This window comes from Schistocerca americana, chromosome 2 (genome assembly GCF_021461395.2).
Source record: "Schistocerca americana isolate TAMUIC-IGC-003095 chromosome 2, iqSchAmer2.1, whole genome shotgun sequence".
NCBI classification, from domain to species: Eukaryota; Metazoa; Arthropoda; class Insecta; order Orthoptera; family Acrididae; genus Schistocerca; species Schistocerca americana.
Genome location: NC_060120.1, coordinates 657,262,560 through 657,280,032, shown reverse-complemented (window position 1 = coordinate 657,280,032; position 17,473 = coordinate 657,262,560). Strand labels below are relative to the sequence as shown.

At 43.6% G+C, this 17,473-nt stretch overlaps 1 protein-coding gene across 1 annotated transcript in view; it reads right to left on the bottom strand.

The window, feature by feature from the left end:
• Positions 1-3,207: 3,207 nt before the first annotated feature.
• Positions 3,208-17,473, bottom strand: part of LOC124594292 — a 28,600-nt gene continuing 14,334 nt past the window's right edge. The window contains exon 2 of the mRNA XM_047132655.1: positions 3,208-5,270. Coding sequence (XP_046988611.1) covers positions 4,881-5,270 — 390 coding nt within the window. The 3' untranslated portion in view covers positions 3,208-4,880. The remainder of the gene's footprint in view (positions 5,271-17,473) is intronic.

The following is a 17,473-nucleotide window of genomic DNA, read 5'->3' as shown; positions in this document are numbered from 1 at the left end:
TCAGCACGTTTTAGGTGTCACCACCGGAGCCAATCTTGTGTAAATGCTCTGAAAAGCTAATTATTTGCATATCACAGCATCTTCTTCCTGTCGATTAAATTTCACGTCTGTAGCACGTCATCTTCGTGGTGTAGCAATTTTAATGGCTAGTAGTGTACTTCTATTGGTCCTCTCCCCCTACCAGCTCTCTACCACTTCAGTGTATACGTAATTCCTAAAAGAATATACTATTGTCGAAGCAAAATATATGTGGACTATGTGTAAGAAATACACACTCAGATGTGACAGTTTATAAGTATTTATAAAAAGGTTTGTTTAACTTGGTACAAATAACGACGCTGTATTCTCATATGTGAAATAACCAGAGCAGCCAAGTGTCACTGCGTAATGTGAAGAGAAGGTTATGTGGGAGTATGCCGTAAAACACATTTAAAGGATAGCCGACGCGCCGACAGTGAACCTGCATGACTCACAAGTGGCATAGGCCATTAGCGTCGGCTGTTCGCTGACGCATTGGCTTACACAGATGAAACGATGGGCTTAAAGCCGTGAGTGGAACAAAACATTTAGCCACTACCATTTCAGATTGAAATTCTGAACTAAAGAATTTAAAGACATGATAATGATCTATATAACATTTGTGGTACTAATGAAGATATTGACGAGCAATTCCTGTAAGGATTTCTTGTGATTTATTCCTCGTTACTATCTGATGCTATTTTTTTTATATTACACATAATTGTGTACCAGTCGTGTGAGCTGACGTTGGAGCCGAGCGGAGTGAGACAGAATTACAGCTGAATGCAACCTAGGAAATTGGACGTCACGCAAAGCAAGATTACGCTACAGATCAAGCACTCACGTGTTGACGTTGCTGATGCTATCACATCTACGCTTGTCCCCCGCAGCTGTGTCAGTTTAGGAAATCCTTCGTCTTTATGTCTATGACAACTGTTTAAGAATAAAGTTTATTGAAAAAGAATTGCAAGAAAACCTGTGCAAAAAAATTTAAATTATTTAAGGGTAGTGTTTAAATTATTGAATGTCAAAGCAACAAAATTATTTTGTGATAGTGTTCAAGGACGGCAATGTACTAACGAAAACGTTGTTCATAACAAACAAATGAGTTAGTGCTAAATTTTTCTTTGTGGTTGCAGGACAGCTCATGCACACTTCCATCAGAAAAAATGTAAAATAAAACCATTGTGTCAAGATTTTGTGATGTATTTGATAATAAGCCGTCTCGCCTTTTCGAGTTTATTACGTCCACATTGACCTGTTGTCCGATTGTACTATTTATTACACAATTTGTCAGAGCCGCTCCTTTTATGTGACACAGCATCCGCATTTCCACAACATGAAGAAACTGCTCTGCGGTTTTGGCATTGACCATCTATCTGTGGCATACAAAGTGACATTATACTGGGGACTTAAGTTGGAGCGTAATTTTTCTGTCTCAGAGACCAGTTGTGAATTTTGACATCACACTCATGTTACATTCTCGCGTACCGGAAAATTGCCTTGGCTCATGTGATATCAGTTGGTATAATGCAAGCAGGGATTTTATCTTGCGGGCGTTTCTACATGGGCCATATTATTATAGTCGATCATGCCAATTTTCAGGATATGAAAAGGTTGAGGAAAGAAACCGACCCTTTCCTTTTCAAAGGAAACATCTTGCCACTCGCTTTAATCGATTAGAGAAACCACAAATAACTTAAAGGTGGATGGCTAAACGGGAATTTGAGCTGTTGCTCTCCTGGAAGCGAACACAGCGCCTTACCACTGTACTATTCCGCTCGGTAGCTATTTACTTTGTTCTGCAATGTATTTACAGGAATGATGCAACGCGAATTCTATGTAATATGTGTCAGGCATTACACTGCAGCTACACATGACGCATGAGAATCACCACAACAGGTAAGAACTTACAGTTTTTTGCGACAATGATAAAATCCGAGAAAAGCACCCTTTGAACACAGCGACTATGGTGTAAAGTGAGGTTTTTCCGCGCAGAAACACGATTTAATATCTTCAAATATTTAAGCTATTAATGCAGTATCGCGCACCAACACTAGTTGGTAGTCATGCACAAGTCTTCGCCAAAATTAAAATGGTACTGTACCAGCAATAAGATTGTGCAAAACTGTCTATCTTTTCAAATAAAGAGGCGCTAGGGTAAATAAACTGTTCTGGGATACACCAGGGTGACTAAACCCTTAAAAACAACTCAGAAGTTAATTCCAACGGTAATAAAGTGCGAGACAATAACCTTCGATAATTTCGTGTTGCTGAGAGTGTACAAGGCAGCTACTTTCTTTTTAAATGAGTGAATGTAACACTCGCATATTTTCAAGGAATCCCTTATACGCTTGTAAACATATAGCAGCAGACTTTTACTATATGAGAGATAAAGTCATGCAAATAGGTCAAAATAAGCATAGCGCACTGTTAATTTTTTAGGCCCATATTCACTTGTTCGTTGGACCATAGCAACGTGCCACAAGCTGTAACTCTTGCAGGCAGTCAGTGACACATCAGAGAAATGAAGTAATTTCGCATATATCTTTTTCCGAATCAGTTGTCATTTGATTACTTATTTGCCTTAAAACTCGATGTATTTTACATTTCCATGTTTTGGACGTCTAAACTAACAATTATTTAAAAATTTTGCCTGTAAAATGTCTACATACATTACCTTAGCACCACTGGCCTTATGCGTGGTGTGTAGCAATTAGCTTTCTAGGTAGATATCTCGAATGAATCTAGACAGAAGTCATTTGTGTTCCCCTCTGCGAAGCCAATACACATATGTTACAGACAACAATAAAGCCTGCAAAACACATGTACTTGCTCTGTAGATATGTTCATCACCCTATTGTATTCCTTTAAATCAGTCCATCGCAAAGTGTATTAGATTCCAAAAATAATTCATGTGAACCGAGAATTTCTTCTATCTACTCAATTTCTGTGACTGGTATTATGAATTACATCTACACATCGTGCTCTTATCCTACAATTTACAAATGTAAATCGCTCTTTCGAGGCCACTAAACACAATATATGTTGTTCGGATAGTTCAGTAGAGGATTCATACAAAAGTCGCTGAAATATTTACATTTCACATTTAACATAGTCACGTGTATAACCACAGATAACGTGACTCTGGAAGTATTGATATGCTTATGACACCAGTTTCTCGTCATTTATTACTACAAGCTTGTGCCGTAGTACAGTGCAATCTTGAACTGGATAACAGGTAAAGTAATAATTCTAACATTTACATGACCATAATGTTCCACAGCTGTTGACAGTTTCAATGAAAGTCTTCTGGGACATTGACCACAGCACCTTCCTCAATGTTCTACGTTTCAGTTCGTTATAACAGTGGCCGAAAAATTTAAACGTTTTTCTTATGACAGAGCAAAAAAATTTTATTGAAAAGTATGTCTTCTTGAACGGATGGCGCAATATCGCAAAGGTTTAATATGAAGATGTAATGGAAGTGTAAATTGTAAGAGCGTCAAATATCGAAATACGTACACAGTTTGTGGAAGACATAATAGGCATGGATTCGTGGAGGGACGAGGAGACTGAAATGTGGGGGAAAGAGGTGCTGGACGGAATCAAAAACACTCAAAGCTCTAAAAAAGACTGCTCAGTCAGTGAAGTCCATATTAAACATCTCGGAAGGGGCAGCTGAATATCAGATTTGAAAGCCCAATGTTACATTTTTAAAGTGATTTTGTTGTGAAACCGATCGGTATTCCACGATGGGTTTGTTTATAAAAATGCGTTTTCTTTATGTGCTATGCCATTTTTAAGTAATGTTTTGATGTGTGAGGTACTTCGTTTTGTTGACTTTAATGTAATATAAAAAAAACATGCAGTTTTTAGTTGGTTATCGATTTTAATATGTAGCTATTGGCGATATTTGGAGGAACTTGTGCTTTCAGTTTTCTTATGGTCCATTTGTGAACAGTCTCACACATGTCTTTTTTTAAACACCGCCCACAATTTTCCGTGCACATTATTAATCGAAAACAACTTGTATAAACAGTTACAATTACGCTTTTAGAAAACTGTACGTTTAAGTTCTTCCAAATTTCGCCACTAACTACATATAAAAACCGATAACCAACTAAAAACGGCGCGTTTTTTATAGATTGCAGCAAAGTCGACAAAACAAAGGAGAACCTCACACACGAAAAACGTTACGTAAAAATGTCGTAGTACACAGACAAACTGCCCTTGAAAATGGGAATCATCTCCCGAAAAGCGTCGTGTAAAATATGGATAAAAGAAAACTATGACTGGTAGCAGAAAAGTTATTTATTTTCAGTCACAGGCTTTCATAAAACCGTTTTTAACGGACAAAATCAGGTATTCTACGAAATGAAAAGATATTAGTAGTAACAGACAAAGAATTCAGAAGAAACACACGCTAAAAGAAGAGACAGATTAGTCGGACATGTGCTAAGGTAACCACGAATGGCTAAGTTGGCTCTGGAAAGAACAGCAAAGTGATGAAAGTAAAGTGACAGGCAAAGATCAGTGAGGAGGTTGATGTACGGAGATGAAGATCGACGCATGAGTCGAGGAGACAGAAGACTGGATGATGGGATCACATCTACAAGAAGGAGATGAATTTGGATATCTTCTTCTAGTGTATGTGTTTAAGTGGCGACCAGACGCTCTTACCAAAACGCGCACTCACTAACTCATCACCCACCACTGCCATAGCCTCCTGCAGCACGTGCGCGCCTTGCTGCAGAGAGCAAGCATCGCACATCCGTGACAAACTGGCGACGTCGTGGTTAGTTCTCGTTGTCTTCGCCCTCGTTTCAGCTATAAGCGAGAGGATTATGGTAGGATGCGTGTCAGAGGAGCCCCTTGCTCTCGAAGATGGGCGTGACGTGTTTAATGTAGGAGAGAAGCGCGGGGTTGGTGAAGACCCTGCGGTGCACGGCGGGGCTGTTGGTGGCGTTGGTGGCGATGGCGTTGGCGGAGCCGCTGGGCGCCAGCGTGAAGCCCATGGCGTTGCAGGCGCAGTAGAGGCCGAGCAGCGCGTGGTCGTCCATGTCGCGGCGCAGCTGCTCCAGCGGGTAGGACGCCGCCCGCTCGTGCTCGCCCATCGCGCTCAGCGTCGACTGCAGCACGCAGTGGTACTCCGACAGCAGGTACTCCATGCTGTTGCGGTGTACCTCCTCGCTCGCGTTCCCGTACAGGAAGAACTGCAGATCTTGAGCTGGAGAGCCAACGTACGCCATCTGTGGGAAAAAAAAATCGAGTACAATCCGACTGCACAGGAAGTGGGGTTACTAGAAAGGAAATGGACCAACCCGACATGTCGAAACCCACCCTGAAACTTTTGTGCATGAAGAAAAGAACGAAAGAAAGGCATTGCAAACGCTTTTTTTTTTTTAATTGTTGAAGTTACTCGTTGTTTTCGCGCGAAGAGCCGCTTATGACATCGGTTTGTACAGCCCTTCCAGCCTACCGCGGCGACAAGACAGCACAGCGCCGCGTAGTGCTAACAGCTGGAGTGACACAAGATCAATCAGAAGCACCCAAACCATACAGAAAATGTCATGTATCATTAATGTTTCGAATGAGAGTCAGTTCGCATCGACAGCTAAGCTGTTGCGTATGTAATTCTCACAAACGTGTCTAGCGGACGAAAATACGAGGAGCGTTCGATAAATAGTGCAACCCATTATTTCCTCGGCTAACTTTCGTGGATAAAATGCGCAGTTTGTTGTGGAACATCGTGGAATATACCCGCTTTAACAACGACAGTTTCGTGAAGTTCTCATCTCCTCCCCAACACCCAATGTGGCATTCGAAATTCCTGCTCCGCCGATGACCAACTCCTAAACCTCATTCATCTCCTCTCCCTCCACCTTAACTCCCGTCGCTCCGCCATTTTTGTCTCCCTCAATTTGTCTCCCTCAACCTCGAAAAGGCCTTCGACCATGTCTGGCATCCCAGTCTCCTGTTTAAACTTCAGACCTACGCCCTTCCTGTCAACTACGTCCGTCTGGTTGCCTCCTTCCTCTCCCACCGCTCCTCCTATGTTACCATCCGTAACGTCGATTCCCGCACCTTCTACCCCTCTGGAGGTGTGCGCCAGGGCTTTGTCCTCTCCCCTCTCCTCTACCCCCTGTACACGGCAGATATGCCCCAACTCCTTCCCTCCAGTACACCTCCTGTAATATGCTGATGACACTGCATTCCTTGCCCTTGCTCCTACCCTCCAACAGTCCCAATGCCTTCTCCAGAACCACCTTGACCTTTGGCTCCTGAAAATCAATCCTTCCAAGACCCAGGCAATCATCCTAGGTTGTACCACTCGCTCCTTCCGGCTCCGTGATTTCTCCCTTACCATCTGCGCGCATCCTGTCCACCTCTCCCACACCCTCACCTACCTTGGCCGCACCATTGACCGTCACCTCACCTGGATCCCTCACCTAAGCTCTATCCAATCCAAAGCCCACAACTGCCTCCGACTCTTCATACTCCTCTTTGGCCGGACATGGAGGTTGAACCCCTCTACCATCCTCCACACCTACAAATCCGTAATCCGTCCTATCCTCTGTTATGCCAGTCCTTCCTGGATATCCACCCCCCTCCCCAAATTCTTATAAGTCCCTCCAGATCCTCGAGCACCATGCACTCCACCTCGCCTTCCGTATATGCCTCCCGTCCCCCACACAGATCCTCTATGACCTGATTCCTTTCCCCCATCTGCTCCTATTCCTCAAACAGATCTGAATATTCTACACCTCCCACCGCCTTGATCCCCCACATCCCCTGGTTGTTCCTCTCCTCTCCAACCACCGCCCTCTGCCGTGCCTTCACCGTTGTGTCCCCCCTACCTTCCACCTCTACACCCTTCACCTCCTTTCCCAAGGTGGATTCCATCGACTCCCCCTCCCAGAGGATGCCCTCTTTCCCTCTTTATCCCTCTTATCAACTCTGATTCTCACCTCCCCCTCCCTTCCTCCATCCTTTTCCTGGGCTCCCTCCCCCCCTTCCATCCTGTTTTTTTTCCCACCTACCCTATCTCTGGCTCCTTTCTCTCCCCCAAGTCCTTTTGCATTTCCCTCCTCTGCCTTTCCCCATTCCCTCTCATGTCCGCCCTGCCCCCCTTATGAGTACTCTTCCTCCGTCGGATTTCCCCCCCCCCCTTCGCTTTTCCTCTCCCTTCTTTCCCTCATCTGTCCAGATCCCCCCCTCCCCCCCTCCCCTCCCCATCAGCCCTTGGCTGTGGTGTGTCACCTTCGTGCCGACTTTTTAGTGCTATGTTTCCACTGAGTGTTCAGTGTCGTGCATCTTCTCCGAAGTGTTGCGAACGGAAATCATACTGAAGCTGGGTGTGATTTTTATATCTCTTGCGAACAGAAACCAGACTGTCGCCATGTTTTTCAATTGTCTGTCTACTATTTTACCTGTCAGCTTGCTGTGTATTTTATTAGCATCACCAACCCTTTGTTTTATGTTTTAACTTTCCACAATTTTCCGCCGTTTTACAATTTACGTCACCGTTTTATCACCTGCTTTTATTGTTTCTTATCATCTTCTTATGTTTTAAAAATTCTGTAGGCCGAAGAGCAGCGTACTAAAGCTATTGCCAGCCCCTCCCCCCCCCTCCTTCGGGGGGAATCGAAATTCAATAAAGGAAAAAAAAGTGAAGTTCTCATAGCTGGTGGCGCTATACGTAGTCTTCAAAAGGGCGTCTGTAACGGAGGTGCGTTCGAAGCAGAGAGCTTTCACTCTGTAGGAGGCAAATGAGAGCTTCGCAGATATCCACAGGTGCTTGCAGAATGTCGACAGAGACCTGGCAGGGAACAAAAGTACGGTCAGCGCCGGCGAGGCGACTGTCATCGTCGCAACATGGTCTCGCAAACCTGTCCGATCTTCCGCGTGCCGGTTGACCGCACACAGCTGTGACTCCTGCAATGTTGGAACCTGCGGAAACACTCATTCGAGGTGACCGATTGATCACACTCAAATACTTTGCTGCACAACTCGACGTGTCTGTCAGTAGTGCCGGCACATCCTTCCACCAACTGGAGAAATCGAAAAGTGTGTGCCTCGCCTTCTAACAGAAGACCATAAAGAGTAACGACGACCATCTGTGTGGAATCACTTGCGCGTTACGAAGCTGATCCCGAGAATTTTTTGTCGAACATCAATGAAACATGTCTTCATCACATCGAACCGGAAACAAAACGGAAATCCGTGGAGTGCCGCCTCATCACTTCTCCTCCGAGGGAAAACTTCAAGCAGCCACATCAGCCGGTAAAGTCATGGCGACGGTCTTCTGAGAGTCTGAAGGTGTTATTCTGTTTCATGTCCTCCACCATCTTGCATCGATTAAGTGTATTGGCTACCCTCAGGAAACTTAAACGAATTCAACGTGTTCGGCGCCGCAAAAATGGGAACGAACTTCTCCTTCTCCATGACAACGCACGGAGTTACACATGTCTCTGCACCCGAAAGGGGCTCACAAAACTTCATCGGACAGTTCGTCCTCATTCGTCCTACAGCCAGATCTCGCAATTTCCATCTGTTTAACCCAATGACGGATGCACAGCACGACATGCAGTACAAGGATGATGGCGGGGCTGTTGATGCAGTAAGACGTTGGCTCCCACGACGACTAACAGTGGTACCATGCGGGCGTACAGGCTCTCCGAGTATGCAGGCGTAAGGCCGTCGCATTGAAAGGAGACTATGTTGAAAAATATGGTTTTATAGCCAAAAGAGTGGGGAATAATATAGTGTATTGGAATTCTGGATAAAACCAGCCTGCTTTCAGAAAAAAATTGTTTCATTTCTTATAGAACGACCCACGTGAATCAAGCCAGTGTTCGATATTATATTAACCATCAATCATGACTTTAATTTATCGAAATGAAATATTTCTTACATATACATCATTTCATAACAATCCCTACTGCACAGTTCTTGTGATAATTTCTGAATAACCAATATTTTACACTACTGGCCATTAAAATTGCTACACCAAGAAGAAATGCAAATGATAAACGGGTATTCATTGGACAAATATATTATACTAGAACTGACATGTGATTTCATTTTCACGCTATTTGGGTGCATAGATTCTGAGAAATCAGTAGCCAGAACAACCACCTCTGGCCGTAATAATGGCCTTGATATGCCTGGGCACTGAGTCAAACAGAGCTTGGATGGCGTGTACAGGTACAGCTGCCCATGCAGCTTCAACACGATACCACAGTTCATCTAGAGTAGTGACTGGCGTATTGTGACGAGCCAGTTGCTCGGCCACCATTGATCAGACGTTTTCAGTTGGTGAAAGATCGGAGAATGTGATGGCCAGAGCAGCAGTCGAACATTTTCTGTATTCAGAAAGGCCCGTACAGGACCTGCAACATGCGGCCGTGCATTATTCTGCTGAGATGTAGGGTTCCGAAGGCATCGAACGAAGGGTAGAGCCACGGGTCGTAACGCATCTGAAATGTAACGTCCACTGTTCAAAGTGCCGTCAATGCGAACAAGAGGTGACCGAGACGTGTAACCAATGGCACCCTATACCATCACACCGGGTGATATGCCAGTGTGGCGATGACGAATACACGCTTCCAATGTGCGTTCACCGCGATGTCGCCAAACACGGATGCGACCATCATGATGCTGTAAACAGAACCGGGATTCATCCGAAAAAATGACGTTTTGCCATTCGTGCACCCAGGTTCGTCGCTGAGTGCACCATCGCAGGTGCTCCTGTCTGTGATGCAGTGTCAAGGGTAACCGCAGCCACGGTCTCCGACCTGATAGTCCATGCTGCTGCAAACGTCGTCGAACTGTTCGTGCAAATGGTTGTTGCCTTGAAAATGTCCCCATCTGTTGGCTCAAGGATCGAGACGTGGCTGCACGATTCGTTACAGCCATGCGGACAAACATTTTCCTTACACCAAGCACACCTGACGAAAGAAAATCAATGCTTTCAGGCACGTCACAGTAATTACTAGTATTATTTTGACATAACTGGGGTGGAGTAAGAAATAGTACTGCCCGTTGCTTTGCTTACAGTGCTGCATACGGAGGATACTTAAAGCAGTTTGTAAAATGTGCCGGTGCAAACTGATAACGCACAAATGACTGTGAGTTAAGAACACTGCCCTCCTAATACACCGTAAATAACACGGAACTATCGGAAATAATATTGTCCAACAGTTTCCTTACAAACACTTTCACACAGTGGAAAAAATTCTGTAGCAGGAATCGCATTGGTTATTCCGGATGGAAACAGGATGATATCGTCTTTTCGTCATCGTCCTGAAAGACAGAGGTATCGTTATGTCAAGACCAAGAGTCCAACAACAGTAATGAATTAATTTCTGCAACTGGTTAGGAACCGTTTCAAATGAAATGTTAAAAATTATGGTTTCCTATTTTTCCAGGTTTTCATACACCAAATATAAGAATTTGGCCTAATTTGGTCCTAATTTGTCAGGAGGGCGCTGAAGATGTAAATCTGCAGAAACTGTAATCTACTCATACTTATCACGGTCGCTGTTGTATATGAATGTGTCGCCTTGTAATGATAAATAGCGGTGTGCTCCCAGTTCTTTCATGAAAACTGACTGATCAGCGTTGTACACAGCAGATGTGGGGATAACAGCAAGCTTTTTCTTCACGTCAGCTACAAATTAATGGCATCTCCTCGACACTTTTACTTGGATTAAACACAGTTGTTTTGCGACTTCCTATACTGTATGATTTCTTGAATTTGCTTGACCAGGTCAAACAAGACTTAAAATCACTAATGTTCATCTCAATTGCAATCTGGAGGGCCCAGTATCGTAGATCTCCATGGTAGGGTTAATTCTTTCTCATGGGCAGCTCTACATAGCTCAAATCCAAAGGCGTATTTCGCCTACGTAGAATAAACAGCTGCCTACGGCGGCGGATTTTAGAGGGCGGCGGATTTGAAAGGGTGGCTTATAAGTAGTTACTTTTTTCTCAAACATTTTATTAACAGTTCTTGAAAAGACATTGCAAACAGAATTCTCAATGAAAAGTTTATGAATAACATTGGCAATTATTACCTCAAATTTCATGAACTGTATGGTTGGGCGGTGTAAGAATGACACGTTTTGTTTTATTAACGATGTTACGTCATGACAGTCTGGCCGATATTCACTTCATTCAGTGTCGTGTCTTCTAATGTGGTATACTTTAGGAAGGCAAATCTAGTTGCTCGTAATTAAGCTTTGTGACGGAAAACGCCGCTAACACTGTCATATATGTAGGCTGGATCGGCACTCAAGAGTGCCCATTCGAGCTTCAAAGTCAAAGAAAATGCCGGTCATTCTAACAGCCGGTCGCTTGATGGCAGTTCAGTTTAATTTAAAACTGTAAAGAGAGTAGTTATTTAGTGTTTAGATCGAGATTTGTATTTTAGCAATAATCAAAATGAGTGACAGTCGGAGAAGAGTAAATGGTTCTCGATACAGGAACTTCGCGAACGTTAACAATAAAGGAAGAGGAAATTATGAGAATCAGTATAAAACGGATGTTCTATTTAAAAATGAAGGACAGCCAGCTGGTTCCAGCCCGAGCTTGACTCTAGAAATACCAGATTGTAACAATGTGGATTATAATAATGTGGTGAACAGTATCAAAAATAATGCAGCGTGTAATTTATGAGTCAGACGTTCGTGTTATTAGAAAGAATAATAATGGATCGGAAATAATCAATTCAGTTGACCCAAATGATGCATATAAAGCGGATGATGATTGTGAATCAGTTTCTGACGATCATGCGAACTGTACAAGAAATGAATTCTAACGTCGTCATATCGCTGACAAAAGTCATGTGGCTCAGAATATGGACTGCGATTTCAGTAATTCATGCAGGCAGTGTATTGATTTTTAAAACAAGGATATAAGTATCTTGCGTAGCATGTTTATTGTTTAATGGAACATCATAGTTGCGAAACCTAATGAGGGATTTAATGAGTAGAAAAACGGTTGATCACGATTAGCTGCTTATGAAAATTCAGCTGAACATAGGAAATATGAGCCAACTTTAAAAGCTAGACAAAAAATCACGGGAAGAATAGATAAGAAACTAACATCTCAGCTTGATACAGCAATAAAATTTTGGAGGTGAGCGTTAAAACGGGTTGTAGGTGCGGTCAAAAACTCTTCCAACAAAGTCTATCTTTCCGGGCTTCAACTGTGGGTTAGGGTCAACACATTACGGAAATTTCGAGATAGCACTACAGCTAACACCAAGATTCGATCCTTTTCTAGCTAAACATATAGAACTTTATTAGAAACAAAGGAAAAGGGAGTACATCATATCTTTATTTACAAAAGTGCGAAGTGATATCTATTCTGGCAGAAATGGTGATGAAGTATGCTGTAGATCAAGTGAAAGAAACTAAATATCTTTCCACCATATTATATTTCACCCTCAATATTATATTTTTGGATCAGCTGCCTTTTATTACAAGATATTTATTAAAAAAATGGATTTCCTGTTGAAATATTTATCTGTTTTGTCACTAACTCGGCCACAAATCAGAACAATTAACTGATTCAGTAATAAACTTACTAAGGAAAATATGGTTTGGACATTCACTTATGCAGGGGTCTGTCATATGGCACTACAAGCTTGCCGGCACGGTAGCTCAGCGTGTTCGGTCAGAGGGTTAGCTGCCCTCTGTAATAAAAAAAAAAGACAGTTCACCGATCAACAACGAACTAAAACGGGTGTCTTACGACGTCCGCCCCGAGCAGATGGAACGAACGAAAGCGAACAAAATGAGATTTAAAAAAAAAAAAAAAAAAAAAAAAAAAAAAAAAAAAAAAAAAAAAAGTTGGTAGAGCGCTTGCCCACGAAAGGCAAAGGTCCCGAGTTCTAGTCTCGGTCCGGCCCACAGTTTTAATCTGCCAGGAAGTTTCATGTCAGCGCACACTCCGCTGCAGAGTGAAAATCTCATTTTGGAAACCCTCTTACTCTTTTTTGCGTGCGCAGCTCACCCCCTTAGCTTGGTAGAATCGTAGGAAGCAAATTGTTGTCCTCAAGCGGATTCGTTTTGTCGCTTTGGAAGTTATTCAGGACGATGAAACTCAAAAGACTTCATTAGGATGCGAGGCGACTGGAATGCTGAGCAGTGTGCAGAGTCTGGAAACAGTAATAACGAAACTTTGGAATGATCATTGCACTTGAATAATGGATTGACTTTGCGCACAATTCCAACACACAAAATGGTTTCTCTTGTGGTGTAGACATTATGTTGCTACAAACAAACAATGCAGCTGTGTCAAAATTTTGAACAGTGAAATGCGCAATTTGAATCTATCTTCTACAGTTTTTCTGTAATAAACAATTGAAATCTGTTCTTTCTTATTTTAATCACCCGGTACTATTACTAGCAGCAGCAGTTATGTGCAGATGTAAGTTGCTTGGTAATACGAGGTGCATTCAAGTTCCAAGGCCTCCGATTTTTTTTCTCCAGACTGGAAAGAGATAGAAACATGCGCATTGTTTTAAAATGAGGCCGTGTTCATTATCAATACATCCCAGAGATGGCACCACCGTACGGCACATGGAATTTTACCGCCAGCGGCGAGAATGAGAACTGTTTTAAATACTTAAAATGGCGACGTTTTCCTTACTTGAACAGCGTGCAATCATTCGTTTTCTGAATTTGCGTGGTGTGAAACCAATTGAAATTCATCGACAGTTGAAAGAGACATGTGGTGATGGAGTTATGGATGTGTCGAAAGTGCGTTCGTGGGTGCGACAGTTTAATGAAGGCAGAACATCGTGTGACAACAAACTGAAACAACCTCGGGCTCGCACAAGCCGGTCTGACGACATGATCGAGAAAGTGGAGAGAATTGTTTTGGGGGATTGCCGAATGACTGTTGAACAGATCGCCTCCAGAGTTGGCATTTATATGGGTTCTGTGCACACAATCTTGCATGACGACCTGAAAATGCGAAAAGTGTCATCCAGGTGGGTGCCACGAATGCTGACAGACGACCACATGGCTGCCCGTATGGCATGTTGCCAAGCAATGTTGATGCGCAACGACAGCATGAATGGGACTTTCTTTTCGTCGGTTGTGACAATGGATGAGACATGGATGCCATTTTTCAATCCAGAAACAAAGCGCCAGTCAGCTCAGTGGAAGCACACAGATTCACTGCCACCAAAAAATAATGGTGTCCATGTTCTGGGACAGCGAGGGCGTAATCCTTACCCATTGCGTTCCAAAGGGCACTATGGTAACAGGTGCATCCTACGAAAATGTTTTGAAGAACAAATTCCTTCCTGCACTGCAACAAAAACGTCCGGGAAGGGCTGCACGTGTGCTGTTTTTACCAAGACAACGCACCCGCACATCGAGCTAACGTTACGCAACAGTTTCTTCGTGATAACAACTTTGAAGTGATTCCTCATGCTCCCTACTCACCTGACCTGGCTCCTAGTGACTTTTGGCTTTTTCCAACAATGAAAGACACTCTCCGTGGCCGCACATTCACCAGCCGTGCTGCTATTGCCTCAGCGATTTTCCTGTGGTCAAAACAGACTCCTAAAGAAGCCTTCGCCGCTGCCATGGAATCATGGCGTCAGCGTTGAGAAAAATGTGTATGTCTGCAGGGCGATTACGTCGAGAACAAACGCCAGTTTCATCGATTTCGGGTGAGTGGTTAATTAGATAACAAATCGGAGGCCTCAGAACTTGAATGCACCTCGTACATTTATGTCGATATAAAGGGCCGAAATATTTTCTTTGCCTAGGGGCAGCAGATGACTAAATTCGACCTTGTTCATATCTCAAGAAAATTCTACTTAACAGCTGTTGTTCACGTTGTTTATTCAACTTTAGTGGTTTGTGTTTGTTATTAATGGTAGGGAGGGAGTCGCCCCCGACTAACTGCGCCACGTTTGTTTGCCACTGAAACACCAGAGCAAGATACGCTGTTGGGCTGTACTAGTATGCAGACTTATTTTTATAAAGCTCGTTTATGTCGTACTGTTGCGCAACATTAGCGCTTGTGGTGAAATTTTCATCACTTTCAGTTATGAGGGTCACTCCAAAAGAAATGCACACCATTTTTTTTTAAATTCATCTTTTATTCTACATGTTTGAAAGTTTTACAGTGTGTAGATACATCCTTTAGGAACAATATTTTCATTTCTCCACATAATTTCCATCCCTCTCAACTGCCTTACGCCATCTTGGAACCAGCGCCTGTATACCCGCACGGTAAAATTCTGGACCAACCTGTTGGAGTCAGTTTGGCAGCGTGCACAAGGGAGTCATCATCTTCAAACCTTGTTCCACGAAGAGAGTCCTTCAGTTTCCCAAAGAGATGATAGTCACATGGAGCCAGGTCAGGACTTTAAGGCGAGTGTTTCAGTGTTGTCCATCCGAGTTTTGTGATCGCTTCCATGGTTTTTTGACTGACATGTGACCATGCATTGTCGTGCAACAGCAAAACATCCTGCTTTTGCCGATGTGGTCGAACACGACTCAGTCGAGCTTGAAGTTTCTTTAGTGTCATCACATATGCATCAGAATTTATGGTGGTTCCACTTGGCATGATGTCCACAAGCAAGAGTCTTTCGGAATCGAAAAACACTGTAGCAATAACTTTTCCAGCAGAAGGTGTGGTTTTGAATTTTTTTCTTGGGTGAATTTGCATGATGGCACTCCATTGATTGCCTCTTCATCTCTGGTGAAAAGTGATGGAGCCATGTTTCATCACCTGTCACAATTCTTCCAAGAAATTCATCTCGTACTGTTCCAAAAGTTCGCTGCATACCGTTTTTCTTGTTTCTTTGTAAGCCACTGTCAACATCCTGGGAATCCACCTGGCACAAACCTTTCTTAACGCCAACACTTTCAGTATTCTGCAAACACTTCCTTCCCCTATCCCAACGCAGCGTGGCAATTCGTTCACTGTGATGCGTCTGTCAGCAGTCACCAATTCGTTAACTCTCTGCACATTGTCTGGAGTGTGTGCAGTACGAGGCCTGCCGCTGCGAGGACAATCCTCAATATTGCCGTGCCCGCTTTCATCACGTAACCTGCTCGCCCACCGACTAACTGTACTGCGATCGACAGCAGCATCTCCGTACACCTTTTTCAACCTCTTGAGGATCTTTCCGACTGTCTCGCTTTCACAGCACAGGAATTCTATGACAGCACGTTGCTTCTGACGAACGTCAAGTGTAGCAGCCATCTTGAAGACATGGCCGGCCGGTGTGGCCGTGCGGTTCTAGGCGCTTCAGTCTGTTACCGCGTGACCGCTACGGTCCCAGGTTCGAATCCTGCCTCGGGCATGGATGTGTGTGATGTCCTTAGGTTAGTTAGGTTTAAGTAGTTCTAAGTTCTAGGGGACTGATGACCTCAGATGTTAAGTCCCATAGTGCTCAGAGCCATTTGAACCATTTGAAGACATGCTGTGACTGAGCACTCACGGGAACAGTTTGAACTAAGTTTGAAAACAAGCGGGATGGATGTATCTAGACGCTGTAAGACTTTCACACATGCAGAATGAAAACTGTATTTTTACAAAAATAGTGTGCAATTCTTTTAGAGTGACCCTCGTATACGTGAAATCTAATACTTGAATAAATCGGGAAAATCATTTAAATTGATGGCCGCTTTTTTATTTATGGCAACCGATTTTATTATTAAGCGAACTGCAACTTGGGGATTGCAAACTTGGAAGTAACAACTAAGCAATTTCGACGTGAAGATAAGTAAAGTATGACTACTCGGTTTTTATCGTCATAGGCTGCATATTCACATATGAGCCCAGAAACAAAGGAGTCGGCTCCTAAAAATCCGTCCGGACGCCGTCCTCGGTCAGTGGAATCGGGCGTCGTACAGAACGCATTGGATGGAACAAGTTCGGAAAGAAACGCGTACTGAATGTCAGCGCAAGGACCAAAAAAAGGCAGAGGGTGAGAATATTGTAAGTACATATAAGGGGAGGGAGGAGCAACTACTACCAACAATTCATCCATGTATCACAGTAAAAGGCTGTTACTTGGAACGCCTTTATGTTCTCGAGCCATTTTAAAGTGAGCAGGCGTACAAATGATAAGACCAAGTACACAAGAAGTTATCCAAAGGTGAGCACAACACTACTGCCAAAAATAAAGACCAGTCAAGTTCTAGAAAACAGCCAATTGTCGAAGTGATGGAACAACCCTGCGTATCTGTTGCATAATTCACTTGAAGCGCTTGCATACTCAAAGAGTCCCGTGCTGGGCTGCAGCCAGTAACACATACTCATGCCCCGTGTCGTGACGTCTGCTCAGGTTGTGTGTCGTTCGGTCGTGGCGAGAACGGGTTCGCGAAGGCACCGCCCGTGGCGCGTGATGCAACCGATGGTCAGTAACCTCGCAGAGCCGTAAAAATGACTACCACATCGCTATCGGAGTAAG